Below are 15,733 nucleotides of genomic sequence, written 5' to 3'. Positions count from 1 at the left end.
GATTACTGGGGCTGGACCTAGTATCCACAGCAATTCCATCTGCACATCGGAGGCTGAGGTCTGGGTGTATATCTCTGATTTCTATCGTAAACTATGTGTTGGCTTTGCAATGTGAAAATTCAGTATGTGTGAATAGTCCCTTACAAGGAAGAAAATACATCAGGGAGTTCAGAAATTGGAAATAGGCAGACACATATATGGTGCCAAGAATAAGACCTAATACACAGGCTAGGGGTCAGTAATGGTGATGAAGCAGGGCCTAGTATACAGAAGCAGTAGTCAGTAGGGTTGTCAGAGCCAGGGGTTAGTAATGGTGATGTGGCAGTGCCTGGTATCCAATACAGTAGGTGATAATCAGGGGGTAGTCAGACATGCCTAGGTTAGGTATGTGGTATGGTAGCAGCAGTCAGATGAGCCGGGGGTTTAGTAACAGTGATGTAGCAGAGTCAGGTATCTGGTACAGTAGCGGTAGTCAGATGAGCCGGGGGTTTAGGGACTGTGATGTAGCAGAGCCAGGTAGGTGGTACAGTAGAGAACGCGGCAGAAGAGAAGCCAAATAATTTGGGTCAGTATCCGAAGTTCTAAACGCAGGAATCCATTAATCCATTGTGTTTTATTGTTGAGGATTAAAGGAATTTTGATAATAAATAGTAGTCATTTCTTCAGCACCAGCTGTACATGTGAGCACCCGTCTACACTGCACCCCGAATACTGCCAATATTATCCTCATTGCAGCCTGGGACAGTCGCACTATGTACAGGTGAAACTCAAAAAATTAGAATATCGTGCAAAAGTTCATTTATTTTAGTAATGCAGCTTAAAATTAGAATTGTGTGAAAAGGTCCAATATTCTAGGCTCAAAGTGTCACACTCTAGTCAGATGATTAATCCATACCCCCTGAGCAAAGGGGACCTGAGATTGTGACTTTGGGGTTTCATAAGCTGTAAGCCATAATCATCCAAATTATAACAAATAAAGGCTTGAAATATCTCACTTTGCCTGTAATGAGTCTATCTCATATGTTAGCTTCACCTTTTAAAGGGGTTGTCCGGGTTCAGGGATGAACCCAGACATACCCATAACTTTGGCCAGGCAGCCCCCCTGATGTTAGCATCGGAGAATCTCATGCTTCGATGCGCTTCCTTGCCCTGCACTGGATCGCGCAGGGCAAGGGCTCTTTTATTTACAACATCACACTGCCGGGCAGAGGTTTCCGCCGGGCAGTGTGTTCGGTGACGTCACCAGCTCTGATGGGCATGTTATAGCGCTGCCATAGCCATTTTACAGCCCCATGGAGAGCCCCGGTACGTCACCGAAACTCCAGAAAATGCCTTTGCCCTGCGTGATTTAGTGCAGGGCAAAGGCGAGCATTGGAGCATGAATTGCTCCGATGCTCAAGTCAGGGGGGCTGTCTGGGTGAAAATGGGGATATGTCCGGGTTCAGCTCTGAACCCAGACAACCCCTTTAAGTAGCATTACTGAAAAAAAAATACACTTTGCACGATATTCAAATTTTTCGAGTTTCACCTGCATATGGAGAGGCATTATTAGAATAGATCTGGAAACCATGGGAACTGTCAATCACTGAGGAGAAGGATGATGTGCAGAAGCAGTCCAACATAGAAAATACCCAGAGTCCCCAGAACGGCAGGTTATTTACTAAGGGCTCATGCACACAAACGTATTTTCTTTCCGTGTCCATCAAAATACATACGGTCGTGTGCATCAGCCCTAACAATAAGAAGCCGCTCATAAATTAGAGGGAGATAGATAGATAATAGATAATAGATAGATAGATAGATAGATAGATAGGAGATAGATAATAGATAGATAGATAGATAGATAGATAGATAGATAGATAGATAGATAGATAGATAGATAGATAATAGATAGATAGATAGATAGATATGAGATAGATAGATAGATAGATAATAGATAGATAATAGATAGATAGATAGATAGATAGATAGATAGATAGATAGATAGATAGATAGATATGAGATAGATAGATAGATAGATAGATAGATAGATAGATAATAGATAGATAGGAGATAGATAATAGATAGATAGATAGATAGATAGATAGATAGATAGATAGATAGATAGATAGATAGATAATAGATAGATAGGAGATAGATAGATAGATAGATAGATAGATAGATAGATAGATAGATAGATAGATAATAGATAGATAGATAGATAGATAGATAGATAGATAGATATGAGAAGGATGGATAAATAATAGATAGATAGATCTGAACATAAAATAATGATAGTAAATCTAATAGTACTACTACTGATAAGAGTAATAGTAATAATAATACTGCCCTCCCCCCAGTCTCTGTCTCTTATCATTTAGCTGTAATTATTTGCTCGGTGTTATCAGTAGGTGGAGGTTGTGTCGCTGATTAGGAGGCTGTATAATGTATAATGTATAATGCAGTCTTCAGAACTGGGCAGCAGCTCCGCTATCTTATAATTGCAGGGTGCACCCTTGTCATTACATCCTTGATGATCTCTTGAGCTAAACTCCACCAGAGACACTGAGATGTTCTTCCTTTGTAGTAATTAGTTCCATCTTTCTGCATATAGCTTGCTTTCTACTTCTATTGTTACTATTCATCCTTCACTAACCCTCAATAGATGCATGATTATGGTATTGGTTGATCTCCCGGGTCTTCCACTCTTCCTTTACCTACCATGTTCTACCTGTCCTCATTCCCCCCGGATCCCCTCACCATTATCCCCGAAATAACCACATAACTCCTCCAATGGATTTAATTGGCCACAGCAGCCATTTATTATAAACATAAATACATAACATAAATATATATATATAACACAACCACAGACGAAGGAGGTCCTGGAAGCCCCCAAATTGTCCACCTGCACAACCACACGGCAAATCCACCTTGCCTCCAGCCGCAGTATACTAGCTCAGAGACACCCACCAAACCAAACAGGTAAGTCCCACCATGAGAGTCCAGCCCCCACCATAAAGGGGCCCTCTCAACCTCAAATCCCGATCCGTACTCCCAGCTTCCAGTACCTCCTGCCGCCAACAACGCGCAACTTGACCCCTCACCCCCACTCAAGCTTGCACGTTCCGCCACACAATCAGAGCTCGTTCGATACCATCCTGCAACCCCAGTGACCATAAATCAATGCCCACTGCATTTAAGTGAACACCATCCCTCCTCCAAAATTCCCCCACACCGTCCTCCAACTCCCTATGCCTAACTGCCACCGCCCCATGCCTCACCACAAACTTCCCAATAGCCCTATTCACCTTTATACGAGCCTTGTTGATTCTATCAACCGACCGTGCATCCCTCCACTTCTTACGCGGAACAATGTCTGACCACACCACCAAAATTCCTGGAAACAGCGACCAAATCCTCAGCATGTCAAATTGCACATCCCGAATCAGGTCACGCACCGACGTAACCCCCAAATCATTACCCCCGCAATGCACCACCAGCACATCCGGGGCCCTGTCCAACCGCGCAAATCTCTGTATTTCCCGCAACACCCCCCCCATAACATACCCCGAAACCCTAACCACCGCCACTTCCTCCGCCAACCCCAACTGCCGACCCTGCTTCCTAACATCAGCCCTAAGCGCCCCCCACCACACAAAGGAGTGTCCAAGAATCCAGACCAAAGCTGCCGATGAACCTGAAACAACAAAAAAACAAATTAAGCATCCTGCCCTCCGTTAACCTCTCTCACGCCAAACTATCCAACCTGACATATGATCTAAACCTCACAGATTCCCACCTACCTATCTTCATAATCTGCTCATCACAAAGCCCCAACCTAGCCGCTTCAGTCGCAGCCCCGATCCTAAAGGAATGCCCCGTATACCTCGCCGGATCTACCCCCATACCTGACAAACACCTTTTCAACACCGCAACAAATTGAAAACTAGATAAAAATGATCCGTCCTCATGCCGGAGCAAGGGGCCATCATTTGTCCCAAGAATAACAACAAAAGAACCTCCTCCCCAACCCCTACCCATAGCCCCGTACACCACCGTTCCCAACCAGCCCAAGCCTTCTCATATGCCGTCATTGTCCCCTCACTCAAGGATGCCCTAAACAATCCCGCTACAGTACCTCCAAGATCTCCCATATTGACGCCGGACAAACCAAACCTTCCAGGTCCGCCTCCGGTGCCAACTGCCGAAACCGCTCCCACTGCGAACGAGAAAGAGCATCAGCTATTGAATTAGACACCCCCGGGACATGACACGCAACCACCCACGTATTAATAGACAGACACTGTAACACCATATGCTGCAACAACCTCACCACCGGAGGGGAAGAAGCGGTCAATGAATTTATCGCTTGCACCACCCCCAAGTTGTCACAATGAAACCGTATCTTCCTATCCCTAAACTCATCCCCCCACAACACCACCGCCAACACTATCCGGAAAAGCTCCAACAACGCCAAGTTCCGCACCCATCCCCTACTCACTCATGACTCCGGCCACCCGCCCGCCCGCACACCAATGCCCTTGGCAATACACCCCAAACCCCACCCCCCCTGCCGCGTCCGAAAATAGCTCAAAATCAAAATTATCCTTCACATCCGGAAGGACCAGTGCCCTGCCATTAAAATGCTGCAAAAACCCGCCCACACCTCCAAATCCGTCTTCAATTCCTTCCCCAACCTAATAAAATGGTGCGGAGCCGTCACCCCCGCCATTGCCGCCGCCAACCGCCTACAGAAAATTCTACCCATCGGCATAATGTGAAAGGCGAAGTTTAACTTCCCCAACAGCAATTAAAGGTCCTTCAACCGAATCTTCCTTGCCCTCCCCGCCCTTTCCACCGCTACCCGCAAATCCTGTACCTTATCATCCGGTAGTCTACATTCCATGGTAACCGTATTAATCGTGATCCCTAAAAAACTCAGTTCGTTCGTAGGACCAACCGTTTTATCCACCGCTAAAGGGACCCCGCTTGCAATGTACCCAACAGCAACGCACACACCCCCGAACTCGCCGGACCCAAACACAAAAAATCATCCAAATAGTGAATGATGTATGAACAACCTGCTACATCTTCTCCCCTATCACGCTCGCCAAGATTGCAAACGCCTGCAACCAATTCCCAAAAGTACGCGGTGTTAATCTGTACCGCCTCTTCTCATCCTCATCCTTCCTCTTCTCGTCCTTCCGCTCCCTATCTAGATTAAACCGCTCCAGCGGGAGGAGAGAAAAAATCTCCACGTATTCCCCCTTCCAGATCCTATCCCTCACCTCCTGCTTCAAATGCGCCCCTAACGGCCCCTCAAAACACACATACACCTCGCCCTGCGCCCCATCCCCCACCTTCTCCCCCACCTCTTCACCCCCGGCCTGCGTCTGTACAGAAACCGCCCCACTATCCCGCGATGTCACTTCGCCAGCCCCAGCGACACTCCCTGCCCCTATCCCCCGTCCCTGCAACGGGGGCCTACCCCCATTACCCAACCCCGCCAGGCTACCCAACAACTGACCAAAACCCCAAACTAACTCTCCTTGACTCCCCCCAACCCCGCTCCCCCCTTGAGCACTAAACAGCGAATTCAGGGATCCCCACAGGTTCTCACCTTGCTGCCCGGGCACTGTGAACCCCGCAGCGTAACTTCCTGCATCCTGACGTCCATCATCCATCTGGGCCACCGCACTCCGTCTTGGGACTTGACAGGCGCTGACACTCTGCACCCCAGCAGGCTCCATGCTGGGTGCGCTCCTTTCCTCTCTTCTGTCCACCAGAGGGCGCTGGAGAGACACAGATCTTCCTGGCACCACTTCTTCCTGAGGCCTGCGCTCCCCACCATCTTCCTGCTGCGCAGCCTCGTGTGCCACCTGCCGCCGCTCCATTCCTCGCTGAGCAGGCCTCCTGACCCCACTAGCAGGAGAGGATCCCGCCGTTCCAGCTCCAGATCCCTCGATGCTCGCCGGAGAGGGCAGAGGGAGAGCCCTCCTGCCCTGCGCTGGGTGCCGCCTGCCACACAGATTCCTCCCACGCCGGGAGGATGAGGCTGTAGACTGCCCTGCATCCCCACGAGGTGAAGGGTCCCCGGAGGGGCTCCTGACTCTGCGCCGCACCCGGGGGGTCTCACTGGGACTCAGGCGCGCCGGCGGCCGTACCCGCCGCAACCGTCTTGCTACCAGCGGCGAGCTAGCAGGTCCCGCCGCCTCCCCCCTCAGAATGCCGGCCATCTGGGAGCTTAACCATACATGGCCCCGCTCCGCCGCTACCTCCCTGAGCCTGGCCAGCATATCCTCCACGGTCAGAGTCTGAGACATCTTGTCAGTTTTTCTCAGCTCACAAAATGGCCCCCTTCACCTCGCAACACCCCTATAAGTAGCCCCCCAAACTCCTCCCCCCCTAAGCAACGCACCCCTCCCCTAACTACCCATTCAAAACTCTTAACCCCTAACCTCCATGAACCTTACAACCAACCCTAATCATGCTGGCCTCCCCCTAGCTGCGCCCTAGTCCGGCCATACTAAACCGACTGCTTCTAAACCACAGAAAACCAATGTCAGCCCTTGGAGCCCACTATGACCCTAGTTAGAGAGTCTGTTCCATTACCAATTCACATACAAGTGAATAGAGGGGCAGGTGAGATGACGAATGCCATGGGTTGGTAGTCTTGTGGCTCCTAGTGTCTTGTTTTTATGCTGAGTTATACCCTGTATTATACTCCAGAGCTTCATTCACATTTCTGCATTGTCAACAGAGGAAAGACTACAGAAGCAAAATATGCTCTGTGTAGACACTGAACTAGCAGAAGTTGCCGGCAGATGTAAATCTTTTCAACTTGAATTATCAGAGGTCTGTAAGGTTTACTGAGGTGTTGGGTATAAAGTTGCGTATGAACTTAGGAAAACTTTCTGCAGTCTGCACATCTACCTGTACATAAAAAGGTCTTAACCAACCTTAAAGGGATTGTCCAGCTTTTTAACTATCCCCAACTACGTATTAAACCTATTAAATAATAATCATAATCACCTGCTCCCCACTACTCTGTTCTAGCTTGCTGGCTCAATTTAGTGGTCTTCTTGTCCCCAGTATGTAAACTTTCTGATGTATAGGGTCACGTTTGACAATACAGCCTATCACTCGCCTCAGTGGTGATCACTGCTGTGTCACATGCTGTTTGAGGTTATATCAGTGAAAAAGAGGGGCAGCAATGTATTAAAACCTAACGTTTATTAGGACAATTAAGATCCATGAATTGGGAAAAAGAAACCCCTACCAAACAAACTAAACAGACAACAGCAGGGGACCTGAGTGAACAGGTCACCTAAAGGTCAAGTCCACATAGACGCCTCTAGGTGGGGCGGAAGTGGAGCTGACCAATAAAACACAGTGTTGAGACCACGGCAGTGTGCCAAAGGTCTAACAACATGCCAATAGGCAAAAGAAAAGGATGGGTCTTACCGGAGGTGGACGTCAGGACATTGTGTAGTCCAATACCCAAGGGGAGGGGATTCTCACGCTTGAATATATCTTCATATTAGTTCTTCACCATCACCAGCTCCAGACACCCTGGTAGTTCAAGCCCCTAATAGGGCCACCTCCCCTGTCCTTACAGGGTCATCTAGGGTCATTTTTTAGGGTCAGGTTCCGGACGGGGCCACCCCTTGCGGGGATAAGACCCCATGTTAGGAGGTTACCTTAGGGCACATTAGGTCAAGTAGGGCATTAACAGGGACAGACTTTCCCTGTGGTCCTCCTGCACTAGGGTACAACCCATTGGAGGATGTATTCAAGCGTGAGAATCCCCTCCCCTTGGGTATTGGACTACACGGTCCTGACATCCACCTCCGGTAAGACCCACCCTTTTCTTTTGCCTATTGGCATGTTGTTAGACCTTTGGCACACTGCCGTGGTCTCAACACTGTGTTTTATTGGTCAGCTCCACTTCCACCCCACCTAGAGGCGTCTATGTGGACTTGACCTTTAGGTGACCTGTTCACTCAGGTCCCCTGCTGTTGTCTGTTTAGTTTGTTTGGCAGGGTTTCTTTTTCCCAATTCGGGGATCTTAATTGTCCTAATAAACATTAGGTTTTAATACGTTACTGCCCCTCTTTTTCACTTATTTTCTATTACTGAGCAGTTTACCGGGGGGGGGGGGGGGGGTGCTTTTGAACCTTCCCCCTTTAGGGACCACCCTTCTCACTTTTCCTTGAGGTTATATCACCATTGAAGCCATTCATTGGTTGCAGCAGTACACGTGACCCTGTCCATCTGGTAGTTTAAAGGCGAGGGACCGGAAATTCCCTGAACAAAGTTTTTCTATATAATGGACAGTATTAACTGAGCACAACACTGTGGACAGTTTTATGTCCGATAAACTGGACAAACCGTTTAAGAATTGTTTTAACGTCAATTTGAATATTTGAGAATAAATAGGTTTACACAGGCTAAGTGATAAAAATATTTACAAAGTGTGATTAAATAAACATAAAAGGTAAAACAGACAAATCACACACAGAATAGAAAAGGGAAATAATAATCAATTAACTGGCCTGCAACACAATGGGGTAACTCCCGTTGCCACGCTACCCCCGTAGCACATGGCTGATGCCCCTTGAGAGAGAAATTGTGACCTGCAACATCCTACCTAGATGATGTTCTGATTGGAGCTGAGTTCTTTTCTTTGTTCACAAAGGTTTATACCTTTCATCCCCTCCAGTGTGGAGTACCCATGTCCTGTGAGTTAACCACTCTGGAATGTGGCCTGGTGGTCGTCTGACACAGAACAATGGCTTTGTATATATTACCTATATATACAGAAGGTACTCTAGTAATTAAGGAGGAAAGAACCAATTAGTACTTAATTATGTGAAATGCCAATGATTTAAAATTCCCTTAAAGCACAATAAAGCACAAAATTGTATTTTTTAAAATCTAAATAATTGTGTAACAGGTGGAAAATTAGTGGCCATTTGCTATATACATGGTGCACATAGGTTTTTTGCACCGCAGTCTGCGACCGTCACTTTAGGCCATCACTTTCTTTACTGGCCAAACTCTCACAAGTGGATTGTGCCTCTTTTTGTATCACAGTTTCTCCCACTTTACATATCTTATTTTGTGCCTGAAATATAGGACTTGACAAAGTATTCCATTTATCCCTGAGTATATAAATAACATTACCGTGGCTAAATCTGTGTCACTGCTCCACTTAATATGGAAATCTTGAGTGTCCTTTGTCATCTCCTTCATGTGCCTGATATTCTGGCTACCATACCCTTCGTCGACACTGCATTTATCATATTTCTGTAACTTCTTATGGAGAAAACTGGTAAAGTAGGATATATAGATTGTATGGTATTTATTATTCTACTCGCACGGTAATTGACGTGTCTGCTGTTATGTAAGAAGCAGAATAAGGGCAACTAAGAGAAGAAATACATACAGGATAGTATTAAAGAGCACATACAAGTAGACAAAGCAAAGCACAAAATGTGTTGTAATGAGTTAAATAATGCAGAAGTAACACAAGTTACACAATTACAGCACACTTTACATAGACACTTAAAGGGGTTGTCCCTAATTCCATCAAAAATGTCAGATGGGTGTGTGTTCCTCCTCGTATTTTCAGAACAGGGCCCCTGAAGTGAAGGAAAGCACACCACGTATGCGCGGCATCCTCTCCGTCACTGCTATGGGACTTCTGAATATAGCCAAGTGAGCACGAGTCCCATAGCTCAAGCTTGCTCTCCATTGACCACAACGGGACTGCTGGTAATAGCCAAGCCAACAATTGGCTACCATATTTTCAGAACTACGGTAAATGGAGTGTGGTCTTGCATGGTGTTCGGGAGCCTTGTTCTGGAGTTATGAGTGGGCCAAAGAGGTGAGACCTGCATCTATCTAAAATTTATGAGATATGTTAGTGATATGCCATAAATGTTGAACTAGAACAACCGATCCCCTACCAATTTTACTTATGTCCCTAAAAGTGCTTCCATGCACACCATTTCCAGTGCCATGGGTCCCTTCACCACTTCTTCTGGCTCCCCTGTGGACGTGAAGTGTGACTGATCATTGCAGTCATTCATGGGCCTCAGCACAACACTTGACCACTGAAGTCATTAAATGACCAAAGAGGGACAGATGGGACATCACACTTTTGGTCCACTAAGGACCGAAAGTAGTAGGGACAGGACTTTCTGAGCTGGTACTAAGTATCAGGGACAGGTAAGTGTTTATTTTTTTCCATTATGCCAAGTACTTTTGGCAGCATAAGTCAAACTACTTTGGTAGTTGGACAACCCCTTTAACGCTTTCTGAGGTATAGGAAAAACAGCAATACTGCCAGTGAGTTTCTACATGTTTAGATAACTTTAGCTTCTGTGTCAGTACAATCACAGTGATGCCAAATAATATAGCTTTAAAAAAAATTGCATTGCCACAACCCAGGACCCATAACTATTTTTTATTTTTATTTCTACTGAGCTGTGTGAGGGGTTCATTTTTTTGGGACAACTTGTACTTTTCATTGTTATCATTTTGGGTTATATCACACTTTTTAGTCACCATTTACTTAGCTATTTTTATCTGTGTTTTTGTACGTGATAAATTACATGATAATTATGTAGTGCAGGTCGTTGCAGACACAGTGATACCAAATATTAATACAACCGTTAACACCTTTTTAACCATTTACAACTCCCACAATAATATTTATACAGGTGATCTTTTGATTGATTATAATGTCAGTGCTATACAGACAGACATCAGCAGGCTGCGCCAGAGAGATGCAACCATCTAGGCATACAGTGCAGGCAGGCTTGAGGCCTTCAGTAGGCCCCAGGCTGCCATGAGAAGACATTGACACTCCTTGATCTGATTTACAGGGTTCTAATGGCATCCCTCTAAACCACTTAACCTGGTCTGGCCCATTAGAGCAGGAACTGAGCTTGGGAGACCTATGCATCTATTAGACTACACCCTCATGAAAAGGCAGCAGAGTAGCCTAAGGCCCATTAGTGACCACCGTAAAAATTTGTATTAGTGGTCAATAAGAGGATAATAGCCTTTTTGACCTTGTAATAGTCAGTGTTACTGACAGCTAACTGTTGTATCAGCATTGAGGAATCCACAATCTGACTCCAATCTGTAAAAGAGTTCAGACTTCTGAGTACAGGCATGGGTATACTGAAATCTAATTGATATATTATTGTGCTGAGACTTCCTACTGAGAGAGGGAGAGAGAGCTGCTTCATCAACTTAATGTATGCATAATTGTATCTAGGTTTGTATATTTATTTGATGTATGATTGAGCATGCACGGTATGTTTCTATGGGCATATATCTGTGCTTTGTTCTTGCATGCCTATACATTTGTGACTATGTTTGCATACACATGCATGAGTGCCTGTATGTCTATGTATGCATGTATTTTTTCTCTGTGTATGACTTCACTTTATAGTGCAATGTCTTAGTAGTACCCAAATATTTCTTAGAATTCCTTGTGTATGTTGAGGTTTTACTGCTCAATCACTGCTTCACCCATGCCCCATGGATAAATTGATCTAGGAGAACCTTATCATTAGTTTCTGGATGAAGTCTTAAATGAATTGTCCATATCCATTACATTTTTTTAAAAGCAACTTACAGTGTTGTAACATGACAAACTCACTTTACCACTTCCCATGCCACTCTTGTGCTGTTGCCTTCATGGTCCCCCATCTTGGTGTAGCAGTGATGTATTGAAATGACATGTGACAACTGAAGCCAATTACTGGCCTTAATTTTGACATGTTAATGTGACCACTGAGGTCACTGATGGGGACAGTGATTGGCTGCATTAGCCACGGGTTGTTTTGACAAGTGCCACTATTGGCCTGGCAGTGGATTGGCAAAATGAGTACTACTCCTTTTGTTATTTTATACAGTTGCAAGCTGCTTAAAAAAAAATGTAATAGGGTTGTATAGAACCATCAAAGTGGTTGTCCAGCTTTTTGGACACTTTCAACTATCAATAGCAGTGTGCTTTAGCTATTGCAAAAATAATACTGACTTGCCCTCCACTGCTTTGTTCCAGCATACTGGGTTCCTGGATTCCTGGGTTCCTGGCTTCCTTCAGCAGTCTTCTGGCTCCCGTCCTGTAAACATACAGATGGACGGGGTCATTTGTCATGCTGTAGGAATTCCCTGGCCTCAATGGTGACGCTTGTCCATCAGAAAGATTAAAGGATGGGCACAGGTAGCCAGAATGGAGCAGGTCACCATGGTTTATTTCAACAGGTAGAACATGCTGCTACCGATAGTTTGAAATGTCCAAAACACAGGACAACCCCTTTAAGCATCATCACCCATTGCCATCATGTTGCGTATTTTCTCGAACCCTCTTCCCCTCTTTCTCGCTGTGAAGGCATTTTTATTATTTTAATCCCTTTGAACCAAGACTTAGGCAGATTCACATTCACTTGATGATTTAGCCTGGGTTTTCAGCCAATATAACACATTTCACTGTTTGTACTGTATATTGCCATGGTTTCTTAATTTATTGAAAGCACCATCACAAATCTGTTGGCTGAAAGCTCAGACAAGCCGGCGGACCACACAGAAATATGACGTCCATTTATGATAAATTGCCTACCGTACCAGGGTTTGATGGATCTAAAAGCTGCATTGTTTTGGTCACCTGTATTTTTTGCATTTGCTGGAGACTTTCTTGTTTGATTTCTGGTCTATGCTTTGGATATTTGACTTTCATTAAATGATGCATATTTTTTTTTCTACATTTTATGGCTTCTACATGTAATGTGTCTACATAAAGGAAAGCTTTTAAAATGGCTTCTTCTATTTTAGATACAGTAATATTTTGTTCTTAATCTGTCCCCCTAAATAATGGGTAAAGTGTGTTAACCATATAACAGTAACACATAAGGCATACACATAGCTGTATTCTAAAATACAGATATAAGAGGTTCTGGATAATATAGAGTTGAGTACCACAGAACCCAGACACAATAATGGGCCCAAAGGTGTAGTGAAAGACAACCCCATTTGGATCCAATCTCTTGCCTCTATGGTCTATTCTCGATGGATTGATTCATAATAAAGAAATATGATGCAATTAAAAGTGGACATACTGTACACAGGCTCTTTGTAGGTGGAGGTAAGTCCTCAAAATCATGTCTTCTGATCCAAAGAACTGCCAAAGAACTACAGTTTGAGGTTGGATTTGGAGATATCTGGAAAAAGGACTCTCCATCTTTCTAGTGGGATCAATGATAAATAAATACAAATAGAAGCCATCTCTGTCATATCCATCCTCAAATATTACAATGAGACGTGTTGGTAGATGTCACCAGTGCAGTGGTGATCACACTGATCGAATGAAAGAGACCATACTGACACTTTGAAGTGAATTTATCAAGCCCTGTGCCCCAGAATTTTTGCTTGAGAGTGCTGCAACTTTTTGGGCTTATTGGCACAAATGTTTTTGCATTTTTACACCACTCACTCCAAAGTGGGTGATTAACATAGGGATGGTTAGCTTGAACTTATGAACTGCTACTTCTTAAACAGTCGCAAAAATTGTCACAATCTTACTTCTGTTAGGGAGGGGCATAGAAAGTGGTGTAACATCTCAAGACAGATGTGTCAGATATGGCATTTGATAAATTTGGTCCAGTTTACAGTATGGCACCTCAAGTTTCTGCAAAACTGACTTTATAAATTCCCTTCATGATAAATCACCCTCAATGTGTTTGCTGTGCACATTTGCCATACGTGCTAAGAAAGCTCATACAAGAGCTTTCTTCAAAGCATTTGGTAGGTTGTATTAGAGTTGGGATTTTTTTTCTCTTAAAATGAGGAAATTTGACCTTTTTTTACCTTCTGAACCAACTTGTAGGATAACAGGCTGAACTGGATGGAGCTATGTTTTTTCAGCCTAAGGCTAGTTTCACACTGCCGGCAGAGAATAGCCTGCCGGAACTCTATGGATCCAGACTTGCCAGATGGTACTGGAAAGCCCTCCAGCTTCATTGACTATAACAGGGTCTGGTAGACATCCACCACTACCCAGAAAATTGCCTGGATTCAACTGTACAAATACCTCAGCATGCCGGAACTCCTGCCGGCAGTGTGAAAGAAGCCTTACGGATTATGCTACTATGCATCTATAGGTCCCATTCATCTAATGGAGGTCATGTACAGTATACGGTGTAGGCACCACAAAATGAAATTGTGAAAAAATCCTTAGTCCAGAGACCTTGGGAAGAGTGTTATCTTTTTATGTATCTCATCCTTACCTTTGCAACTATTATCTTCTTAATTTGAAATCTATAGTATAAATATATTTTTTTAAAACACTCAACTTTTTATTTCATTATTAACAGGCTTTTATCACTAGAAAGATCCTTGATACACCACAAGTGTTTGATGGGTGGGGGCAGAGGCATAGGCAGAAATCATGGGGCCCCATAGCAAAGGTCAGAATTGGGCCCCCTCCCTCATATATATACCCCTTCATATAGCTTTTTATTACTAAAATAGATACCAAATAAAAAATTAAACATACATGTGTATTACAAAAGACCACCCCCCTTCATGTCAGAGTTCCAAAACTACATAGAAAATAGCAAAGGCTGGTGCCAATCTGTGACTCCATAAAGAAGAGCAGGGACTTCTTACAGACCATGGCCCCTTTACAATGTCCCATCCAGGCCCCCACAATCCTATGAGCCCTATAGCAACCCCCTTGTCTGCCTCCATTGACGTATGCCACTGTGTGAGGAATAGTCTTATCATTGGAACCACCATTGCTCACAACTCTTTGACTCTGTTGCCCCCTGTTATCTGTAACTAGGCCACCACAATAGGGCAGAGAAGGAAAAGGAAATAGGCTCATGTTTAATATCTCCATTCTACTGTAAACCTCTGTTTTCATATCTTCCATAGAGATAGGTTGTTGTCTCATGAGAAGTTTACTCTACATTCTTCAACCTTCTCCTCTTGCCAGCTCACTTATGGGTATATGAGGCCAAGGTGTCTGTATTGGGTGTCCTTGAGTAATTAAACATTTCTGATCTTACTGATTCTTATGTCAACACCTTGTCATACTCACTATTAACTTTTGGCCTTGTTAGGTATTGTAGTTAGGTATTGAAGTCTAAGCCATCTGTAGCTTGTGATGTTTAGGTGAGTTGAAGATACATCTCGAAATGCAACCATCTATAAAATGATTGCTTTGTGTTTTTTCTTGCAGTTGGACAGTGCCACCTCCCTTATTCAGGCAGCCAAAAATCTGATGAATGCCGTTGTGCTCACCGTGAAGGCCTCTTACGTTGCCTCAACCAAGTACCAGAAAATCTATGGCACAGCAGCCGTAAACTCTCCCGTTGTATCTTGGAAGATGAAGGCTCCAGAGAAGAAGCCGTTAGTAAAAAGAGAAAAACCAGAAGAATACCAGACCCGAGTACGAAGAGGATCCCAAAAGAAGCACATCTCACCAGTTCAGGCTCTAAGTGAATTTAAAGCAATGGATTCATTCTAGAACTCTAGGCTTTACTAACAGGATATTTTTTTTTTAAAGAAGTCATTTTGTATGCTTATCTGCCGACTTGTATGCGTCCGGCATGAACTAAACCTTAGCAGTGTCAGTTTGCATGCTACCCCAGATTTTATTGGAGTTGAGATAAAACAAGTCCATTGAATTCTGGTAAAATTATAACTTGTATTTTTGCCCTTCTCCAGCCCC

The 15,733-nt window shown here is 44.4% G+C and overlaps 1 protein-coding gene across 6 annotated transcripts in view; it reads left to right on the top strand.

Moving 5' to 3' along the window:
* CTNNA2 (catenin alpha 2) overlaps nt 1–15,529 on the top strand; it is a 2,102,590-nt gene extending 2,087,061 nt beyond the window's left edge. For all 6 annotated transcript variants that reach the window (XM_040419295.1, XM_040419296.1, XM_040419294.1 and 3 more), the window contains one exon: nt 15,242–15,529. In XM_040419295.1, coding sequence (XP_040275229.1) covers nt 15,242–15,529 — 288 coding nt within the window. The remainder of the gene's footprint in view (nt 1–15,241) is intronic.
* The last annotated feature ends 204 nt before the right edge of the window (nt 15,530–15,733 follow it).

The sequence above is a fragment of the Bufo bufo genome, chromosome 2 (genome assembly GCF_905171765.1).
Source record: "Bufo bufo chromosome 2, aBufBuf1.1, whole genome shotgun sequence".
Taxonomy (NCBI): Eukaryota; Metazoa; Chordata; class Amphibia; order Anura; family Bufonidae; genus Bufo; species Bufo bufo.
This window is presented reverse-complemented; position numbering and strand designations above follow the sequence as displayed.